The 22,254-nt window shown below is 38.3% G+C and overlaps 1 protein-coding gene across 3 annotated transcripts in view; it reads right to left on the reverse strand.

The window, feature by feature from the left end:
* Positions 1-292: 292 nt before the first annotated feature.
* The window catches only part of NEK7 (NIMA related kinase 7), a 158,703-nt gene continuing 136,741 nt past the window's right edge, over positions 293-22,254 (reverse strand). The window contains exons 10-11 of one of the 3 annotated variants that reach the window (XM_028488286.2): positions 3,160-3,292; positions 293-976 (exon numbers count right to left, since the gene is read on the reverse strand). In XM_028488286.2, the coding sequence (XP_028344087.1) occupies positions 3,182-3,292 (111 nt within the window). In that variant the 3' untranslated portion in view covers positions 293-976; positions 3,160-3,181. Of the gene's footprint in view, positions 3,293-22,254 lie in introns of all 3 variants that reach the window. The other 2 variants (XM_028488287.2, XR_003679293.2) reach the window with 2 other exon arrangements.

Genomic DNA, 22,254 nt, shown 5'->3' on the forward strand with positions numbered 1-22,254 from the left:
TTTATAATTTTAAGAAACTTTTCTTACTCAAAGACAGCAAATGATGTACCAGAGAGAACAGGGACAGGTGAAGATGTGCCTTCATTTAATGCATATTTAAAAGCCTACTTCTTAGGGTCTGTCAGCCCTCCACTATCACCACCCCCAACTGTTTTAATTCTTAGGCTTCTCCAAAATGACAGAGTTATGGAAATGAATAAGAACTGTTTCTGCAGATTAAGTGTTAAGTGAAATAAACAATGGTAGACTTTAGAGGAAAAAAATCACAGATACATAAAAATTTTTACTGTACTTATTTTTCAATTTTATATTTTTATTTATATTAGGATATTATACAATTTTCAAAGCTAACAACAGAGTCTTTCTAGTATGTGTATTGGTAGCATAACAAAATAAAAGTACTTCACAAAAGAAGTCCGTATTACAGTACTATTGAAATAGGAGGCATATGATAATTATGCATTCGTGGGTTATAAACATAATACATTCATTTTAAAGAAAAAAACATTTAATATGAATAACATTTTGGTTAAAATAAATATGCAAATGTTAACAGCAACACCTGAAGTGTATGTTGATACAAGAATGGTGTTTTGTAATAGACACTATGTAGAATGGTAAGCGGTCATGAAGTGGCTGTCCTGTCTTACTAAATTCACAATCATTGCACATTGCTGAGGGCTTTACTTATAAAGGGATACGCTTCATCCACCATTCCTAAACCTCAGCATATGAAACAAAGTCACTCCATGTTGTGTCCGGGGGAACTGGTACCAAAGTCTAAAATAAGGGTTAGAATCAGATGTACCTTTCATTTTACTGTTCCTCATATCAGCTCAAATGTTTTACTTAATACAAAATTTACGTATAAATAGAAATACAAAGAGAACATTTTATAGGTGATTATAAAAATTAATCTTCATAATTCTTTGAAATGATCCCGTTCAAAATTAAAATTTGTTATGTGCAGTGGTTTCTGCAAGAAAAATATGAACACTTAAAGATACAATATCCAAAACAAAGTTTCCATATGTAGAAAACAATAATGGATTTCCCTGACCAATAAATTCTTCCCAACTATTTCCTTCCACCAGATAGATTCACTTAGAAGAAAAGTTTAAATCTTTGCTGAGAAGTCCTGTGACGGGTTAATAAGCTGATGACTTTTAGATCCATGTGTCTTTAAAGACTGCAAGAGAAAGGACTGCATCTGTTCCAACTAGAGAACATTTCATCTCCATGAATCATATTACATTAAAATGAATATGACACTAACGGTCAACAGAAACAATTCCCCCCGTCACTCTGGAGAGGAGGGTGCGGGTATCCAGTGCGGTCAAGGTCACCAGAATCTGGGAGAAACGGCATGCCCGGCCCTCACATACAGAATAACCAGCTCTCCTCTGTCTGTCCCGCGATAAAATTACCCTCCATTCAGAACTGATTAAGATACTGTAGCTGACTAAATTTAGAAAAACAGTTTACACTTTTGCCCTTTGTACATTTTTAAAGTTTACAAATGACTTGGAAGTATTCAAATGATTTTAAGAAAAATACTTCTGTGGAAAAAATAAAACCAGCAGTTATATGGGCTAAAGGTAGGTGTTCTCTGAGCATGAGGGTTTCCTGTTGGCAGGATTATTGTCCCAAGGTTACATGGTGGCATGGCGTCCTTAGGCAGTGACTGCTACGCAGCCTTTTGGCTTCACAACTCTGGGAGGAGCTGGTCACCACTAACATGAAGGCATTCAGGGAAAACATCTCCATGACAGCATTTACTAAACTCTGCCCATTTCCTTAAACTAAACGAAGTGTCACCCACTCTGTTATCTTTTTGCATGAATACAGTACTTTGCCTAAAAGCTTCTCAATAGAAATGTTTAGCTCATAAAAATTCTGTTTGTGATAGTGGCCAGTTTTCATTTCTTTAAACATATTCTAAAGTTACAACCTTGTCGGATAAATTGAAACAGTAACAACATTCACAGCTACAGTACAAGGCACATCCCTCTTCCTAACAAGACAAGGCACGTGCATACACAGTGGCCCAAATTTTCAAAATTGAACAAAAAAATGTTTTCAATCCAGGAAAAGTGTTGGTATATCAAATATTTTTTAAGGTTATTATGTTGTCAGAAAATCTGAAACATTAGTGGATAAAATGCATGTACAATATAAATAGGAAAGTAACTTGAAGAATAAAAAAAAATTTCTGAAGGGGATCAATCAGAACTTCAATAAAATCTATGAATAAAAACATACGCTTACACTATAGTGTACAATCATGAGTAGAGCATTTAAATTTATAAAGAAATTGAAAATAGTACTGCAGGATTATTCGAAGAATATTTTTCAAATGTACAAACAATAGTAAAAACACACAAAAAAGCCTTGGGCAATGTGCAACTTGGAAAATTACTACCACACCAGCCAAACAAATCCTTAACCACTTTTTAAATGGATTCATTTATACCACTTTAATGCAAAGAGAATTTCAAAGATATTAAAATAAAACAAAATAAAGCAGAAAACTCTTCAGTGTCTGACTCACATTTTATCCCCAAATCTTTTCACATTTAATAGTTGCATTTTGAATGTATAAGCTATTTTAAATCTATGAGTTTTAAATGCTCTCAAGTAGTTCATATGTCTACATTTATCTTTGAGTAAGAATCCTATTTGAAAGCTACAATGCTAAGAACTAAAACACATACTTCAAACTTCTAAAGATAAGATAATCACGAAAGTTCACAATTGTGTTCATCTCAAATGTCCATAAATGATTGGAGAGCAGCACACAAGGCACATGTTCAGATACCTTCCTCAGGCTGCACGTCTGTCCCAATGGGGCCAAACCGAGCCGCCAACATTTGGCACTGAGAGTCTATCTGAACACGACTTATCAGCACAAAACTCAAAATAATTCTAAAAATCTTTAGCCATGAAAAACCATCATGTTCCGTTTGCTCTCCTAATACAGAATCTGATTATTCCAAAGTCACTGGGGTCTGCAAGAAGGTGACTTAAATTGGTACAAAATGAAGCTTAGATGAAAACTGGTTAAGGATTCAAAGCACACTAGCTCTGAAATATTAATCTTAACACTCGAGAAGAGGGAGGTATGATTTGCACAGAAACACTTGAACTTGTGTTGCTTACGTCCTCCACGCCGCCCATGCGCTCAGCTGCTGGCCATGCAGGCGTGCATCCTCTTGGCCACGTCGTACACATACGTGATGTCTGGTCGCTTTTCTGGGTCTGGGTTGATGCACATGTTCACCAACTGCCGCAGCTGCAAAGACAGAAAAGACAACCTGCTTCGGGAAACCACTCTGGTCGGACAGTAACAAGGAACACACTTTGAACAGCTATAGACTTACAGGGTAAGTGTTCTGCTAAATGTTTATTTGGCTGGAAATATATGTGACCACTGTCGGTGACTTTACAATTAGTTGAAGGATCTAAGAAGCATATTCATTGGTGAGTGTTAATGTCAAGCAGGGAGCATTCTCCATAATCAGAGGCTTTACAATGATCTTATGATCTTTCAAAGAAGTTTAATCAGAAGACAGAAGTCATGAAAGACAGTAAGTTTTAAACTCGAAGTCTCCAAATTAACTGAAGATCTCTACACATTTATTTGATCTAGAGTTTACTACAACAGCCTTGATTGTAAGTTTAAATTTTAATAGCTTACTATATATCAAAATTTATACAAGGAAATTAGGATAAATGGCTATCACATACATTTATCATAAACCAATTTATGTATTTGTATATATATATAAAGTTTTTATTAGTTTTAAAGTAAAAGCACTCCTCCAAACTAAGAATAATAAATTAAAGGCAAGCTAAGTAACAAATAGTATTCTAATTCTCAACTCTATGAAGTAGTATTTATATCCTCATTTTATAGATGAGAGGACTGAGGTTTACTTATTAATTGGGTTGGCCAAAAGGTTCACTTGGGTTTTTGTGTAAGATGGCTCTAGTAGCACTTAGTTGTCTTTAACTTCATTCAAAACAATTTTGTTAGATTGTATGTGACACCTGTCATATCAGCGTGCATTTAAAAAAGACTTACCAAAGTTGGTAAATTTTTGTGTAGCCATTTTTAATATTGAAGATGGAAGAAAACAACATTTTCAGCATATTATGCTTTATTATTTCAAGGAAGGTAAAAATGCAACTGAAACACACAAAAAAATCTGTGCAGTGTATGGAGGTGTTGTGACTGATCGAATGTGTCAAAAGTGGTCTGCAAAGTTTGGTGCTGGAGATTTCTCACTGGATGATGCTCCATGGTCGGGTAGGCCAGTTGACGTTGATAGCGTTCAAATCAAGACACTAATTGAGAACAATCAACGTTATACCATGTGGGAGATAGCCGACATACTCAAAATACCCAAATCAAGCACTGAAAAACATTTGCACCAGCTTGGTTATGTGAATTGCTTTGATGTTTGGGTTCCACATAGGTTAAGTGAAAAAAACCTTCTTGACAGTATTTCCACATGCAATTCTCTACTTAAACGTAATAAAAACATACCATTTTTAAAACAAATTGTGATGGGCGATGAAAAGTGGATACTATACAATGTGGAATAGAAGAGATCATGGGGCAAGTGAAATGAAGCACCATCAACCACACCAAAGGCCAGTCTTTATCCAAAGAAGGTGATGTTGTGTATATGGTGGGATTGGAAGGGAGTCCTCTATTATGAGCTCCTTCTGGAAAACCAAATGATTCATTCCAACAAGTACTGCTCCCAGTTAGACCAACTGAAAGCAGCACTCGACAAAAAGTGTCTGGAATTAGTCAAGAGAAAACACATAATCTTCCAACAGGATGGCACAAGACCGCATGTTTCTTTGATGACCAGGCGAAAACTGTTACAGCTTGGCTGGAAAGTTCTGATTCATCCACCATATTCACCAGACATTGCACCTTCGGATTTCCATTTATTTCTGTCTTTACAAAATTCTCTTAATGGAAAAAATTTCAATTCCCCGGAAGACTGTAAAAGGCACCTGGAACAGTTCTTTACTCAAAAAGATAAAAAGTTTTGGGAAGATGGAATTATGAAGTTGCCTGAAAAATGGCAGAAGGTAGTGGAACAAAAGGGTGAATACGTTGTTCAATAAAGTTGGTGAAAATGAAAAATGTGTGTTTTATTTTTACTTAAAAACTGAAGGCACTTTTTGGAGAACACAATACATCACAGAAAAAACACATTTTGACAAATTAAGAAAATATCCTTCCATCTGATCCTACAGCCAATGAGTGAAGAATATAGAATTTTATTCTTAATTCTAATTGCCATAGTTTATGAAAACACGTGTCTTTGTAATCTGGTCTTTCCCAGATGACAAGCCAAATCAAGAGGAAGAACCAGATTCTTTAGCATTTAAGTATGTCTTTAGAGATTATTCAGATAGTCTGAACACTTGCATTAACTCTTTTTCGCCAGTAGAATAGCACTTAAATTATCAAATTACTGTAATTTCTTCACAGTCCTCAAGTTCCACCATGAAGACTTTTTTCATCTGGAGGAAAAAGAAGCTGGTGATGAAATCTGTGGGCTGAGTCTGTTAACAGTGCGACAAGGAAGGCCACTACCAGTGAGAAAAGTCAGCTGGAAAGAAGGTGTGTGGAAGGAGGCCCCCAGGGGAGGGGAGAGGAGGGGAGGAGACGGACAGGGCTGTGGAAGCCGGGCTCGCTCAAGGCACCTGCAGCCCTGCGCCCTGAGGTAAGGCACTGTCTCCCGAGGTTTATTTCTTCATCTATTCAAGAAGGAGGCTGGAGTAGATAACCTATAAGGATTCTTCTAGCTCTAGCCCCTAGGTTATATGATTCTACCAAAATGAAGTTTAATGGTACAACTTCACATCTAGAAGTTCAACAATGCTGACAGTTAAGGGTAGACCCACTGAGAGGGTCTGAGGATTTCAATGTCTATTCTTTGCAATGGTGCAGAGGGTAGTATTCAACATTCTAAGGGGTATGGCCGTACACAAGGCATCTTACTATGGTGATTTAAGAGCGATTTAAATCAGAAAGAGGTTGGCATCTTACTCATTAAAATAAAAACAAATACATCCAGTTATACACAATATAGAAAACAGTAGGAAAACTATTTATAAAGATACTTATATTTAAAAAGACAATGTTTTCTAACACGTCACCTAGTTGTCAGAAATTTTGTTTAGAGATGAAAATGATAAAAGGAGCAGAAAGGATAACTGTGGTACCAAAATTAATCCTATTTAACCAAGATACAAGCAGATGCAATAGCCATTTTTTGACTGAATGAAACTGCTGCACCCTTCAGGCTAGTCAAGAAACCTCACTTTTCCTGCACAGTAATTCAGAATAGGGTGAACTTTCCAACCTACTGTAGCAAATGCTTGGCCCTCACATGCCCCCGCCATGAGGATTGCAGACGGACCAATGCAGGTGCAGCTGAAGGAGACAGGATCTCTGGCTCCCCAGGGGGGAAGACGAGAGCCAGAAATAATCGAAAGGGGAAGGGACCAAGAGCGAGGGAAATGAAATGGAGAGGTGGCTGAGCAGCGTGAGCAAAAGGACAGGCTTCACAGGGACAACAGGCGAGGCAGAAACCCCACAGCAGATGGAGCCAGAACAACCCACCATTTGCTTTTTCCTTCCCATTTATGTGGTTCAATCTCCTTCAGATACGTGGTTTAGTTTCTCATAAAGATTTTTCCGGGGGGTGGAGACGAGATGGCAGAGTAGAAGGATGTAAGCTCACCTTGTCTTATGAAAACACCAAAATCACAACTAACTGCTGAACAACCATTGAGAAAAAAATTCTGGAACCTACCAAAAAGATATCCTACATCCAAACACAAGGAAGAAGCTACAATGAGACAGAGGGAGGGGGTGCAATCGCAATAAAATTTTAGTGCAATCGCAATAAAATCAAATCCCATACCCGCTATTTCCCATACTGGAAATAATTATATCACAGAGGTTTTCCCAGAGGAGTGAAAGTTCTGAGCCCCACGTCAGGCTCCCCAGTCTGGGTGTCTGGCAACGGGAGGAGGAACCCCCAGAGCCAGTGGGGTTTGATTGCAGGAATTCCACAGGACTGGGGAAACAAACTCCACACTTGGAAGGCACACATAAGGTCTCGTGAGCACCAGAACCCGGGGAAAAAGCAGTGACCTCATGAGTCTGGGCCAGACCTACCTGCTGGTATTGGAGGGTCTCCTGCGAAGGTGGGGGGTGGCTTTGGCTCACTGTGGGAAAAAGACACTGACAGCGGCAGTTCTGGCAAGTACTCATTGGCGTGAGCACTCCTGAAGGCCACCATTTTCTCACTAAGACCTGGCTCCACCCAACAGCCTATAGGCTCCAGTGCTGGGATGCTTCAGGCCAAATGACCAACAGAGCGGGACCAGTGCCACCCATCAGCAGCAAGTCTTCCAGAGGCCACAGCTGCCTGCTGAACACACCCCTTGACATGGCCCTGCCCACCAGAGGGAAAAGACCAGGCTCCACCCACCAGCGGGCAGGAACCAGTCTCTCCCACAGGAAGCCTGCACAATCCTCTTAGACAGCCTCATCCACTAGGGGGGAAGGCGGCAGAAACAAGAAGAACTACAACCCTGCAGCCTGCAGAATGGAAACTGCAATCACAGAAAGTAAGACAAAATGAGAAGGCAGTAGACTATGTCCCAGAAAAAGGAACAAGATAGAACCCCGGAAGACAAACTCAGGGGAGACAGGAAATCAACCCAAAAAAGAATTCAGAGTAATGAGAGTAAAGATGATCCAAGATCTTGGAAAAAGAATGGAGGCACAGATTGAGAAGATACAAGAAATGTTTAACAAAGACCTAGAAGAACTAAAAAACAGAGATGAACGATACAATAACTGAAATGAAAAATATGCTAAAAGGAAACAATAGCAGAGTAACTGAGGGAGAAGAACAGATAAGTAACCTGGAAAACAGAATGGTGGAAATCACTGCTGCAGAACAGAATAAGGAGAAAAGAATGAAAAGAAATGAAGACACTCTAAGAGATCTCTGGGACAACATTAAATGCACCAACGTTCGCATTATAGGGGTCTCAGAAGGAGGAGAGAGAGAGAGAAAGGACCTGAGAAAATATTTGAAGACCTTACAGCTGAAAACTTCCCTAACATGGTAAAAGAAACAGTCACCCAAGTCCAGGAAGTGCAGAGAGTCCCAGGCAGGATGAACCCAAGGAGGAACGTGCCAGGACACGCAGTAATCAAATTGACAAAAATTAAAGACAAAGAGAAAATATTAAAAGTAAGAAGGGAAAAGCAAAAAATAACATACAAGAGAACTCCCATAAGGTTATCAGCTGATTTTTCAATAGAAACTCTGCAGGCCAGAAGGGAGTGGCATGATATATTTAAAGTGATGAAAGGGAAGAACCTACAAAGAAGAATACTCTACCCAGCAAAGCTCTCATTCAGATTTGACAAAGAAGCCAAAAGCTTTTAGACAAGCAAAAGCTAAGAGAATCCAGCACCACCAGACCAGCTTTGCAACAAATGCTAAAGGAACTTCTCTAGGTGGAAAAGAAAAGGTCACAACTAGAAACGAGAATATTATGAATGGAAAAGCTCACCAGTAAAGGCAAACATACAGTAAAGTTAGGAAATCATCCACACAGAAATATGATATCAAAACCAGCAATCATGAGGAGGTACACATGCAGGATATTGGAAATGCATTTGAATTTAAAAGACAAGCAACTTAAAATAATCTGTTTATATAAAGACTGCTGTATCAAAACTTCATGGTAACCACAAAACAAAAATCTACAATAGATACACACACAAAAAAACCCAAAAAATGGCAATAAGGACATACATGTCAATAATTACCTTAAACATAAACAGATTAAACACTCTGAATTTAAAAGACAAGCAACTTAAAATAATCTGTTTATATAAAGACTGCTATATCAAAACTTCATGGTAACCACAAAACAAAAATCTACAATAGATACACACACAAAAAAAACCAAAAAGGAATCCAAACACAACACTAAAGTCAGTCATCCAATTACAAAAGAAGAGAGAACAAAAGAGGAAGGGAAGAAAAAAGACCTACAAAAACAAACCCAAAACAATTAACAAAATGGCAATAAGGACATACATGTCAATAATTACCTTAAACATAAACAGATTAAACACTCCAACCATAAGACACAGACTGGCTGAATGGATACAAAAACAAGACCCATATATATGCTGTGTACAAGAGACCCACGTCAGACCTAGGGACGCATACAGACTGAAAGTGAGGGGATGGAGAAACGTATTCCATGCAAATGGAAATCAAAAGAAAGCTGGAGTAGCAATACTCATATCAGACAAAACAGACTTTAAAATAAAGACTGTTACAAGAGACAAAGAAGGATACTACATAGTGATCAGGGGATCAATCTAAGAAGAAGATAGAACAATTATAAATATATATGCACCCAACATCGGAGCACCTCAATATATAAGGCAAATACTAACAGCCATAAAAGGAGAAATCGACAGTAACACAATAATAGTGGGAGAATTTAATACTCCACTTTCATCAATGGACACATCTTCCAGACAGAAAATTAATAAGGAAACACAGGACTTAAATGACACATTAGACCAGATGTACTTACTTGATATTTATAGAGCATTCCATCCAAAAGCAGCAGAATACACATTCTGTTCAAGTGCTCATGGAACATTCTCCAGGATAGATCACATACTGGGCCACAAAATGAGCCTCAGTAAATTTAAGAAAATTGAAATCATATCACACATCTTTTCAGAACACAATGCTATGAGATTAGAAATCAAATACAAGAAAAAACTGTAAAAAACATAAACACGTGGAGGCTAAACATTATGCTACTAAACAACCACTGAAGAAATCAAAGAGGAAATCCAAAAATACCTAGAGACAAATGAAAATGAAAGCATGACAAATGAAAATGAAAGCATGAGGTAAATGCAGTTCTAAGAGGGAAGTTTATAGCAATACAAGCTTACCTCGGGAAACAAAAATCTCAAACAACCTAAACTTACACCTAAAGCAACTAGAGAAAGAAGAACATACAAGACCCAAAGTTAGTAGGACAGAAATCATAAAGATCAGAGCAGAAATAAATGAAATAGAAACAAAACAATAGCAAAGATCAATCAAACTAAAAAGCTGGTTCTTTGAAAAGAGAAATCTCAAACAACCTAAACTTACACCTAAAGCAACTAGAGAAAGAAGAACATACAAGACCCAAAGTTAGTAGGACAGAGAAACAAAATTGATAAACCTTTAGCCAGATTCATCAAGAAAAAAAGGGAGGGGGCTCAAATCAATAAAATTAGAAATGAAAAAGAAGTTACAACGGACACCACAGAAATAAAAAGGACTCTAAGAGACAACTACAAGCAACTTTATGCCAATAAAATGTACAACCTAGAAAAAATGGACAAATTCTTAGCAAGGTATAATCTCCCAAGACTGAACCAGGAAGAAATTAAAAATATAAACAGACCAATCACAAGTACTGAAATTAAAACTGTGATTAAAAAACTCCCAATAAGCAAAAGTCCAGGACCAGATGGCTTCACAACTGAACAACCGAATTCTATTGAACGTTTAGAGAAGAGTTACTACCTATCCTTCTGACACTATTCAAAAAATTTGCAGAGGAAGAAATACTTCCGAACTCTATGAGGCCATCGCCACCCTGATACCAAAGTCAGACAAAGATATCACACAAAAAGAAAATTCCAGGCCAGTATCACTGATGACCACAGATGCAAAAATCCTTACCAAAATACTAGCAAACCAACTCCAACAATACATTAAAAGGATCATACACCATGATCAGTGGGGGTATCCCAGGGATGCAAGGAATTTTCAAGGTCTGCATATCAATCCATGTGAATCCATCAACAACCAAGTGAAGAAAAAAACACATATGATCCTCTCAATAGAGGCAGGAAAAGCTTTTGGTAAAAATCAACATCCATTTATGATAAAAACTCTCCAGAAAATGGGCATAAAGGGAACATACCTCAACATAATGAAGGTCATATTTGGCAAAACCACAGCTAACATCATACTCAATGGAGAGCAGCTGAGAGCATTTCCCCTAAGATCAGGAACAAGACAAGGATGTCCACTCTTGCTCAGCACTTTTATTTAACATAGTTTTGGAAGTCTTAACCACAGCAATCAGAGCAGAAAAAGAAATGAATCCAAACTGGAAAAGAAGGGGTAAAACTGGCACTGTCTGCAGATGACATGATAGTCTACATAGAAAATCCTAACGATGCTAACAGAAAACTACTAGAGCTCATCAATGAATTCAGCAAAGTGGCAGAATACAAAATTGATACACAGAAATCTGTTGCATTTCTATACACTAACAACAAAAGATCCAAAAAAGAAACCCAGGGGCTTCCCTGATGGTGCAGTGGTTGTGCGTCCGCATGCCGATGAAGGGGAACCGGGTTTGCGCCCCGGTCTGGGAGGATCCCACGTGCCGCGGAGCGGCTGGGCCCGTGAGCCATGGCCGCTGCGCCTGCGCGTCCGGAGCCTGTGCTCCGCAACGGGAGAGGCCACGGCAGAGGGAGGCCTGCGCCACGGGACAGGCCACGGCAGAGGTAAGCCTGCATACCACAAAAAAAAAAAAAAAAAAAAAAAAAAAAAAAAAAAAAAGAAACCCAGGAAACAGTCCCATTTACCAGCACATCAAAAACAATAAAATACCTAGGAATAAACTACCTAAGGAGGCAAAAGACCTGTCTGAAAACTATAAGATGCTGATGAAAGAAATAGAAGATGACACAAACAGATGGAAAGATATATCATGTTCTTGGACCGGAAGAATCAATATTATGAAAATGACTGTGCTACACAAGGCAATCTACAGATTCAATCCAATCCCTATCAAATTACCAATGGCATTTTCCACAGAACTAGAACACAAATTTTTTAAAATTTGTATGGAGACACAAAAGACCTCAAATAGCCAAAACAATACTGAGAAAGAAAATGGAGCTGGAGGAATCAGGCTCCCTGACTTCAGATTATACTACAAAGCTACAGTCATCAAAACAGTATGGTACTGGCACAGAAACAGAAATATAGATCAATGGATCAGGACAGAAAGTCCCAAGATAAACTCATGCACTTATGGTCACCTAATCTGTGACAAAGGAGGCAAGAATATACAATGGAGAAAAGACAGTCTCTTCAATAAGTGGTGCTGGGAAAACTGGACAGCTACATGTAAAAGAATGAAATTAAAACACTGTCTAACACTACATAGAAAAATACACTCAAAATGGATCAAAGACCTAAATGTAAAACCAGATACTATAAAACTCTTAGAGCATAACATAGCACACTCTGACATAAATTGCTGCAATATCTTTTCTGATCCTTCTCCCAGAGTAATGGAAATAAAAACAAACAAATGGGATCTAATTAAACTCAAAAGCTTTTGCACAGCAAAGGAAACCAGAAACAAAACGAAAAGAAAACCCCAGAATGGGAGAAAATATTTGCAAACGATGCGACTGACAAAGGATTAATCTCCAAAATTTACAAACAGCTCATGCAGCTCACTGTCAAAAGCAAAAAAAAAAAAAAAAAAAAAAAAAACCCTATCCAAAAAGGGGCAGAGGATATAAACAGACAGTTCTCCAAAGAAGACATACAGATGGCCAAGAGGCACATGAAAGGAGGCTCAACATCACTAACATTAGAGAAATGCAAATCAAATATCACCTCACCTCACACCAGTCAGAATGGTCATCATCAAAAATTCTATAAACAATAAATGCTGGAGAGGGTGTGGAGAGAAGGGAACCCTCCTACACTGTTTCTGGGAATATAAACTGGTGCAGCCACCATGGAGAACATTATGGAGATTCTTTAAAAAACAATAAATAGAGCTCCCATATGATCCAGAAATCCCATTCTTGGGCATATATCTGGAGAAAACCATAATTCAAAAAGATCCATGCACCCTAATGTTCACTGCAGCACTATTTGCAATAGCCAGGATGTGGAAGCAACCTAAATGTTCACTGACAGACCAATGGATAAAGAAGATGTGGTACATATATATACAGTAGAATATTACTCATCCATAAAAAAGAATGAAATGATACTAACTGCAGAAACATGGATGGACCTGGAGATTATCATACTAAGGGAAGTAAGTCAGACAGAAAAAAGACAAATATCATATGATATTGCTTATATGCAGAATCTAAGAAAAAAATGATACAAATGAACTTATTTACAAAGCAAACAGATTCACAGACTTAGAAAACTTATGGTTACTGGGGGAATGGTGGGGGGAGGGATAAATTGGGAGTTTGGGACTGACATTAAAATAGATAACCACTGAGGACCTACCGTATAGCACAGGGAACTCTACTCAATATTCTGTGATACTGAGCGTGTGTCTCAAGACTATGAGACTCACGCTTCCTTGGCATCTACACCTGAGCCACGTCACCTGTTCTTTCAGCATCAGAAGAATCGTTTTTTCTCTTAATTCTGTCACTGGAATCTCTTCCAGAATCTGAACTTTGTACCTCAGTAACTAGGACCCAGGTGGCTCTGAATATTTAATGAGTGAATGATGAGTCTGTTATTCTTCTAAGTTTTCAGTCTCTCCTCATCCGCTGATTCCTTCACCATAGTATGTAAGTACAGTTAAGTCTGTCCACAGAACTCCTCCTAACTGCTGCTGCACCTCATTTATTTGCTCTAAAACTAAGCTCAAGGGTGACTAGAAGCTGAACTCACTACCTCGAGTTCCTGAGCCCGTGCAGCCACCTTTGTGGGCCCTCACCCCCAGCGGCGCCGCATTGCCCCACCCTGGCCGAGGCGGGCGGCGTGTGCAGGCGCTACATCTAACGGCCTCCTCCTCCTCCCTCCTGCCAGGCTGACGGCCCCCCGTGCCCTGGCTGCGAGCCCCTCCTCCCCTGGCTCCCTGACACCTTGCTGGTTCTCTTCCAGATTCTCGGACTTTTCCTTCTAATTTTCTTTGTAGGTTTAAGGTTTGTCATCCTCTGACAATCCCTCCAGTGTTGGTGGGCCCCAAAGCGCTTTCCTTATCCCTTTTCCCTCCGCTTTCTTATCCTGCGTCGTCGTCTTCTGTGCTGCAGCCACTGCCACGTGCCGAGGGTCACCAGACCTCCTCAGGGGCCCCATCCATGCACCTTCCCCACCACTGCCCTCTGAACACATCTACCCACACAGACGTTAACACCTCATGTGAAACGTGTTCAGAACTGAGATCTTATTCTTTTTCTCCCCAGACCAGTTCTTCCTGTCTTGGGCAGTGCCTCCCATTTCTGAAGCCAGAATCTGAAATTTGTACAGACCCTCATCACACTTCCTGCCCCCCTGCCCAACAATCACCAGCCAAGTCCTACTGGCTGAGAAGACGCACTGTTCCTGTCACAGTCTCCAGTACTACAGTACTGGAACACTCCTCCAACTGAGAGCTTGCTTCCTTTTACCAGCTTGGCCTTTTGCTCTGGATCCCTCATGATGATGTCTGATACAGCTTCCCACACATACTGATTGATCATCCAGTAACACTCAACGGTTTAATTTCAAATCATTACCACTAGAAAGTGATGTCCCGTGGGTTAAGGTATATCTGAGTTCCAATCAAGAGAGATGAGTTACAGGGTTCTGATAGGGAATGGTGGTTACTGGGTGATAACAGGTGGCCCTCCAGAGTAGAGAAACTAACATCTCAGGTACTTTATTCAGGTACTCAGAGGCTGGTCTGACTTCCAACTGGTGAGCAGAGTGGTGAGATGCTTCAGCTTTGATCAAAGGTGTCAGCCTGACTTGCTGCTTGTTTTCCCTTAAGTAAATCAGCAGAATAGAACCTATCACTGCAGGTCCTTGTCAAGGAATACATAATGGTGTATTGAATATTCAAAGACTGGACTATTCAAAAAATTTGAACTCAGAGAGTATTGAGACGTGTGTTACACAGCTCCTATCAAACCTGCTAAGAGGATGAAAATTTAGAGAAGACCTGGTAAGGAATACAATTCACCCTTATAACTTTGGATAATCTATGATGTACCCTTTAATCAAGTTAGGCCACCAGAAGGCTGCACGCTGGGAGCACACTTGTTCATCCTGCTGCTAAATCACCTTTCCAAAACCATGCTTTAATGCTTGCCTTTTACCCAAAATCACTTAGGTATTTATTGTATAATTGCTGTGTAAGACAATGCCAGTATATTACTCACAGACCCTTACAGGAGATATTCCTATCATAATTTAGCAGGAGAAAACTCTGTTTTCTCTGAAGAACAGGTACACTTCCTCCTTAAAAACAGAAACGATTTGCTTACTGTTTCCCGCGGAGCCATGACAGAAACACACAGATCTGCCTCAGCGGCTCTGTTGGCTGAGAGGCAAGGTATATTTACATGCCCCTTCTCTCCTTGGTCCTGAATTGGACTTCTGTTCTATTTTAATAACCTGTCTTTTATTGTAAGTTATCTCAAATCCTTTTAGAAAAATGGTGGATTGTAAACATGTTATGGGAGATTTATATAGGCCCGAATTCTTAATTTGATGGAGTTTTCTCTGATATAACTATTGGTTGTTCTAAAGATACATTTAAATAGACATTAAACTAGTGGGGAGAAAATCAGTTGCAATAGTCTTTTGGCAAAGCAAGGGGAGAAAAGAATCACAACAAATAACTTCTTTTATATTACAAATGGCCATGGACCAAGTTTAGCTATTTAACAACTAAAAAGTTGGAGACTGTCTAGCAAAGGTAAGGATTTTTTCTCTTCCGCTAATTAATGACTGTTCAACCCTACTACCATCTCTTATGTTGTCCCTATATTCTAATGTGACTCCCTCCAAAGAAAATGTACTTGAATTTTCACAGGGAACAATTTTTTTATATCAGGTTATGAATTTACACAATGACATGATGAATCATAAGAAAATGTCTCTAAGTAAGTTTTCTATCAGACAGACATTACATAATCAAAAAGAAATAATTATCTTAGTGATCTCCCTCAGTATTAGTCTTACATTAAAAAAAAAAAAAAAAGTTCCTGCAAACCTCTGGAAGAAACTACCTTAAAAATCCTGAACAACTATACAACACTTTGAGATGATTCTAAGTACTACATTATTAACTATGTTCAAGGAAGACATGTTCATATAATCACTTTAAGAATTTTATATATATTCCTATATGTCAGGCTTTAATTTCTAATAATAATGTCAGGCAATCACTTGTCCCCCAAAATTTTGTGTTTAAATTGAGGGAAATTAGCTTTCCATTTGTTACTTTACAGAAATAACTCCAAAATCAGTAGATATTACATTAATAAAAATAAATATGAGTAAAAAAGAGACATTTCATGGTTTACGTTACCTCGAGAAAATTGTTTAGTTTGCATTACTTTACATGTGTTCGTAAAAACATGTACTTTGTTGTTGTTTTTAAATCGTTTTATAGGACAAGTTAAAAATGTCTTAATATGTAGGGGCCTTTACAAAAATCAGAGAAGAAATAACTGTAATTCAGATGTTTAAGGGACATTTAAAAAGCAACACAGGGCTTCCCTGGTGGTGCACTGGTTAAGAATCTGCCTGCCAATGCAGGAGACACGGGCTTGAACCCTGGTCCGGGAAGATCCCACATGTCGCGGAGCAACTAAGCCCGTACGCCACAACTAGCGAGCCTGCGCTCTAGAGCCCGCGAGCCACAACTATTGAGCCCATATGCCACAACTACTGAAGCCTGCGTGCCTAGAGCCCGTGCTCCACGACAAGAGAAGCCACTGCAATGAGAAGCCCGCACACCGCAACGAAGAGTAGCCCCCACTCGCCACAATTAGAGAAAGCCTGTGCGCAGCAACAAAGACCCAATGCAGCCAAAAATTAATTAATTAATTAATTTAAAAAAATAAAAAGCACAAACATTTAAGGGAGGAAAAGCATATAACATAAAAATAAAATGAATTCTCTCCAACATTTCTAAAGGATTATGAAATCATAAGCCACACGGAAATTAATGAATGAAGCAGAGAAAATGCAAATATATTCTGATCTATATATGTCTAAAGAAATATCAAAGCATATAGGTTGGTACCAAAAATATTAAGAGAGTGTTAACAGTCACTGTTGTCCGGGCGATAACCCACTTAAGCATCAAGTTCAGTTGCGTACAGGTGATGAAAACAGGGCTCTCTGTGCATCGTGGCGCAAGGTCACGGACACAACTCTCGATAGAGTAACAAAGACCCTGCTCTTGGTACTGTTTCTCTTCCACCCCATCCTAATCCCTCTGAGACGAATTACGGTATATCAGTCTCCCAGACACACCCAGTTTCCATCTACACAAGGACACATTTTAGCACCCCCAAAGTGGGTCTAATACATTAACGCGCACTATGTTTCGAAGCTTTAGATGTTTATACAAAATGAGGAGGCAGATCCAACGCATATGCCAAAGCGTCACTAGTGACTGACTTGGCTGGGAGGGAAGGGAAAAGAAAGCGCTCCTACACAGATACGTTACAAGGTAATGTTATGGCTCCATTCCAGAGAAAATCATTCAGTGTCTTCTGAAAACTCTGAAACGTCTTTAGAAAGTTACATGGTTTCAACGGGATCCCAGAGGATGCGTAAAATATAGGGCACCGCTTTGGATTCATCTTCAAGGAGCGAGTCCCCAGTGTCACTTCAGAAGCATACGTGAATAAACGGCCTACTTAAATATATTTTTTAAACAAAAATGAAGCATTTAAAGCTTAAAGATCTAATCTTATATGGCAACTTTAAGTAAGGTGGTCAATTGATATTACAAATGATGAGAGTTTCAAACTTACTGAAACCATTTTTAGGAAGGAAAATCAAATGTTATTAATAGTGTTTGAGATAACACTCAATGTTAAGTTAATTTTAACAAATAATGGCACAGTTACAGATTACATTTAATATTATTAGATATCTCATTCTATATTTTAAGGTAAAATACTCTCATCTCACTTAGCATTGGATTACATAACTATAAGAACTAGAGAAATATTTGTGAAAACAGATATACTTCCAAACATTATTTGTGCCATATAATATAATGTCCCTCATTTAAATATTCTTGGGACAGTGTATTAGGAATAATCTTCTAGCACCAATTTAAATAACAATGGTTAATTTCCAGTAAGAACTCCAGGAAATTTATATAGTTGTATTAAAATTTGTGAAGGTGGCAACTGTAAAACAGAACTATTTAGACTGGTCAAAAGAATAAAAAGTTTTATAAACAATAGTTTAACTTCAAAATATGCAAAAATAATCTGTACCTGGCACTTTCATCTTTTTTTCTTATTTACATAAAGTAGCTCTTTTAAGAGCTAAAACAAAGGTCATGTTTTTTGTTACTGACTCAACTTTCTTAAAAAACTTCAAGCATATTCTGAATTTAAATATAAACAGAAATCACCTGTAAATATTAGGTTAAAAAGCCAGTTATAATTTTTAAGGCTTCCACTTAGTACTTTCCTTTCCTTTCCTTAAGGATAAACATTTGGGAAATAAAGCATTAATAAAATTACAACAAACCATAACATTTTTTCTTTAGCATGTCATGGATCGACACTTCTGATACCTTATTTGAAACACATGTAGTAGTTTTTACATATTCTAATATGTAAAAATCATTCCTACTCTTCTGCGAAAGTTCCTTATTCTTTCCCTTCAGTGTGGCGTGGCCCACAAGCTGCGGCCAGGCCAGGCAGAGGAGCGCTCTGAGGGAGCTGTGACCCTGCCTCTCTGCCCGGGACACAGTGCCCCCGGGAAGGGGTGCCCAGGTGACCTGGTGGGTGAGGGTGGGGGACAGAAAAGAGAGCACTGAAGAGCCCACGAGCCTGGGGTAGAACTCACATAAAACCTGAGACTCTCCTTCAGGCTGCTTCCTTTGCTCTTGCAGCACAAGCAGTGGATGTCGTGAGGGGTGCCCTGGAGTCTAGTATTCGCTGTTACTTCTGGGTCTCTGTCTGCTCACGTGTAAAATGGGAATAATGCCGCAGACCTTCCTTCTTTAACAAGAAACTTCTTATGTGGGTGAAAGAAAATGGTGATTTCAGAAGTTGAAAAAATTTAGGTGTTCCAATTTTATTTAAAGCCATGTAAATATAGTTACTGTACAATAACCTATAAATGTCTGAAATCAGTTTAGTCCAACTAAAAATTCATCATTATTATTTTGCTATTCATATATAATCAAGCATAGAAAGGATCAAGCTTTTTAATCCTTATATTTTAAATACTCTGGAAAAATCAATAAGTCTCAAGAATAATGAAAATGTCACAATGAGGTTATCACCTCATACTGGTCAGAATGGCATCATCAAAAAGTCCATAGATAACAAATGCTGGAGAGGGTGTGGAGAAAAGGGAACCCTCCTACATTGTTGGTGGGAATGTACATTGGTGCAGCCACTATGGAGAACAATATGGAGGTTCCTTAAAAAACCAAAAATAGAACTATCATATGATCCAGCAATCCCACTCCTGGGCATATATCCAGAAGAGACAAAAAGTCTAATTCAAAAAGCTACATGCACCCCAACGTTCACAGCAGCACTATTTACAACAGCCAAGACATGGAAGCAACCTAAATGTCCATCGACAGATGAATGGATAAAGAAGGAGTGGTACGCATATACAATATGGAATATTACTCAGCCATAAAAAAGAATGAAATAATCCCATTTGCACTAACATGGATGGACCTGGAGATTATCATACTAAGTGAAGTGAGACAGAGAAAGACAAATATTATACATCACTTCTATGTGGAATCTAAAAAATCATACAAATGAATCTATATACAAAACAGAAACGGAATCACAGACAGAGAAAACAAACGTATGGTCACCAAAAGGGAGAGGGAGGAAGGGAAGGAGGGGTAAACTAGGAGTTTAGGATTAACAGATACAAACTGTTATACATAAAATAGGTAAACAACAAGGACCCACTGTACAGCACAGGGAACTATATTCAGTATCTTGTAATAACCTATAATGGAAAATAATGTGAAAAATATATATGTATATAACTGAATCACTTTGCTGTACACCTGAAACACAATGTTGTAAATCAACTACACTTCCATTAAAAAAAAAAGAATAATGAAAATGATGCTGGAAATTCTTAGGCATTTGAGTGAAGTGGAAGGGAAGCCTCTGCCAGGGTGCACCACTGAACTATTCCTGGGAAAAACCCTCCCTCCTGCCTTCCATTTCTCTAACTTAAAAAAAATAAAAAAGGAAGAGGGGGAATTGTGGCATTGTCTAAGAAAGGAAGAAATCATAATGGAAGTAATAAAGTAAAAAAAAATTGTTATTTAATAACATTAAAGAAAAAGATTATCATTTCGGAGGTGAACGTTTATGAGATTACATCCATTCTCCATTAGTTCTTTGGACGTGACCTTTTAGGCTGACACTTTATAGGATAATTGCATATTCGAGAAGTAGTTCCATTAACTGAGTTTTAATAGTAACGGATATTTTTCTATCTGTGGGCTGGAGGTATAAAGCCACAAAACAAACAGAAATTTAATGTACAAGAGAGGCATTAAATAATGTGAAAACTGATTAATGGTTTAATAATTTTAATTCCAATATTATATTTTGGTTTCTTCACCTATAAAAGAAGTACTAAGAGCTACTAAATTATCAAGTTTTCAAAAATATAATTACAAGGTAACCACAAGTACTGTGTCCTAAAATAGTCTTTGTCACTTATAATAAATTTAAAATTACTACTAAACAGATAAGCATTTGCCATAATAGTTCAGATCCACAAGCACTGCTATCATAACACTGTCCACTTTATTAGGCACTTGTTTCTTTTTCACTCAGAGTATGGTTTTCAAATCTTCAATTTAATTTCTCCCTACTCTGTTTTCTCGAACTGAGAACACTCTTCTTCTCTCTACTCATTTCCATTTTTCACTTTCATCTACAAACTCTTTACTCAACTTTTCAGAACTTCCTTCCAATCTGCTGAGGCAAAATTCTCTTCAACCTTTCCTGTGTATTCTCTATTTATGCTAGGATTTTTTAATTAAAAAAAAATTAAAGACACAAATCTACATTTTGCATTGTGTTAGTGCTCAGATTTTCAGATATCTGTTAAAAAGAACTAACTCAGGGGCTTCCCTGGTGGCGCCGTGGTTGCGCGTCTGCCTGCCGATGCAGGGGAACCGGGTTCGCGCCCCGGTCTGGGAGGATCCCACATGCACGAGCCTGGGGTAGAACTCACATAAAACCTGAGACTCTCCTTCAGGCTGCTTCCTTTGCTCTTGCAGCACAAGCAGTGGATGTCGTGAGGGGTGCCCTGGAGTCTAGTATTCGCTGTTACTTCTGGGTCTCTGTCTGCTCACGTGTAAAATGGGAATAATGCCGCAGACCTTCCTTCTTTAACAAGAAACTTCTTATGTGGGTGAAAGAAAATGGTGATTTCAGAAGTTGAAAAAATTTAGGTGTTCCAATTTTATTTAAAGCCATGTAAATATAGTTACTGTACAATAACCTATAAATGTCTGAAATCAGTTTAGTCCAACTAAAAATTCATCATTATTATTTTGCTATTCATATATAATCAAGCATAGAAAGGATCAAGCTTTTTAATCCTTATATTTTAAATACTCTGGAAAAATCAATAAGTCTCAAGAATAATGAAAATGTCACAATGAGGTATCACCTCATACTGGTCAGAATGGCATCATCAAAAAGTCCATAGATAACAAATGCTGGAGAGGGTGTGGAGAAAAGGGAACCCTCCTACATTGTTGGTGGGAATGTACATTGGTGCAGCCACTATGGAGAACAATATGGAGGTTCCTTAAAAAACCAAAAATAGAACTATCATATGATCCAGCAATCCCACTCCTGGGCATATATCCAGAAGAGACAAAAAGTCTAATTCAAAAAGCTACATGCACCCCAACGTTCACAGCAGCACTATTTACAACAGCCAAGACATGGAAGCAACCTAAATGTCCATCGACAGATGAATGGATAAAGAAGGAGTGGTACGCATATACAATATGGAATATTACTCAGCCATAAAAAAGAATGAAATAATCCCATTTGCACTAACATGGATGGACCTGGAGATTATCATACTAAGTGAAGTGAGACAGAGAAAGACAAATATTATA

The sequence above is a fragment of the Physeter macrocephalus genome, chromosome 4 (assembly GCF_002837175.3).
Source record: "Physeter macrocephalus isolate SW-GA chromosome 4, ASM283717v5, whole genome shotgun sequence".
Taxonomy (NCBI): domain Eukaryota; kingdom Metazoa; phylum Chordata; class Mammalia; order Artiodactyla; family Physeteridae; genus Physeter; species Physeter macrocephalus.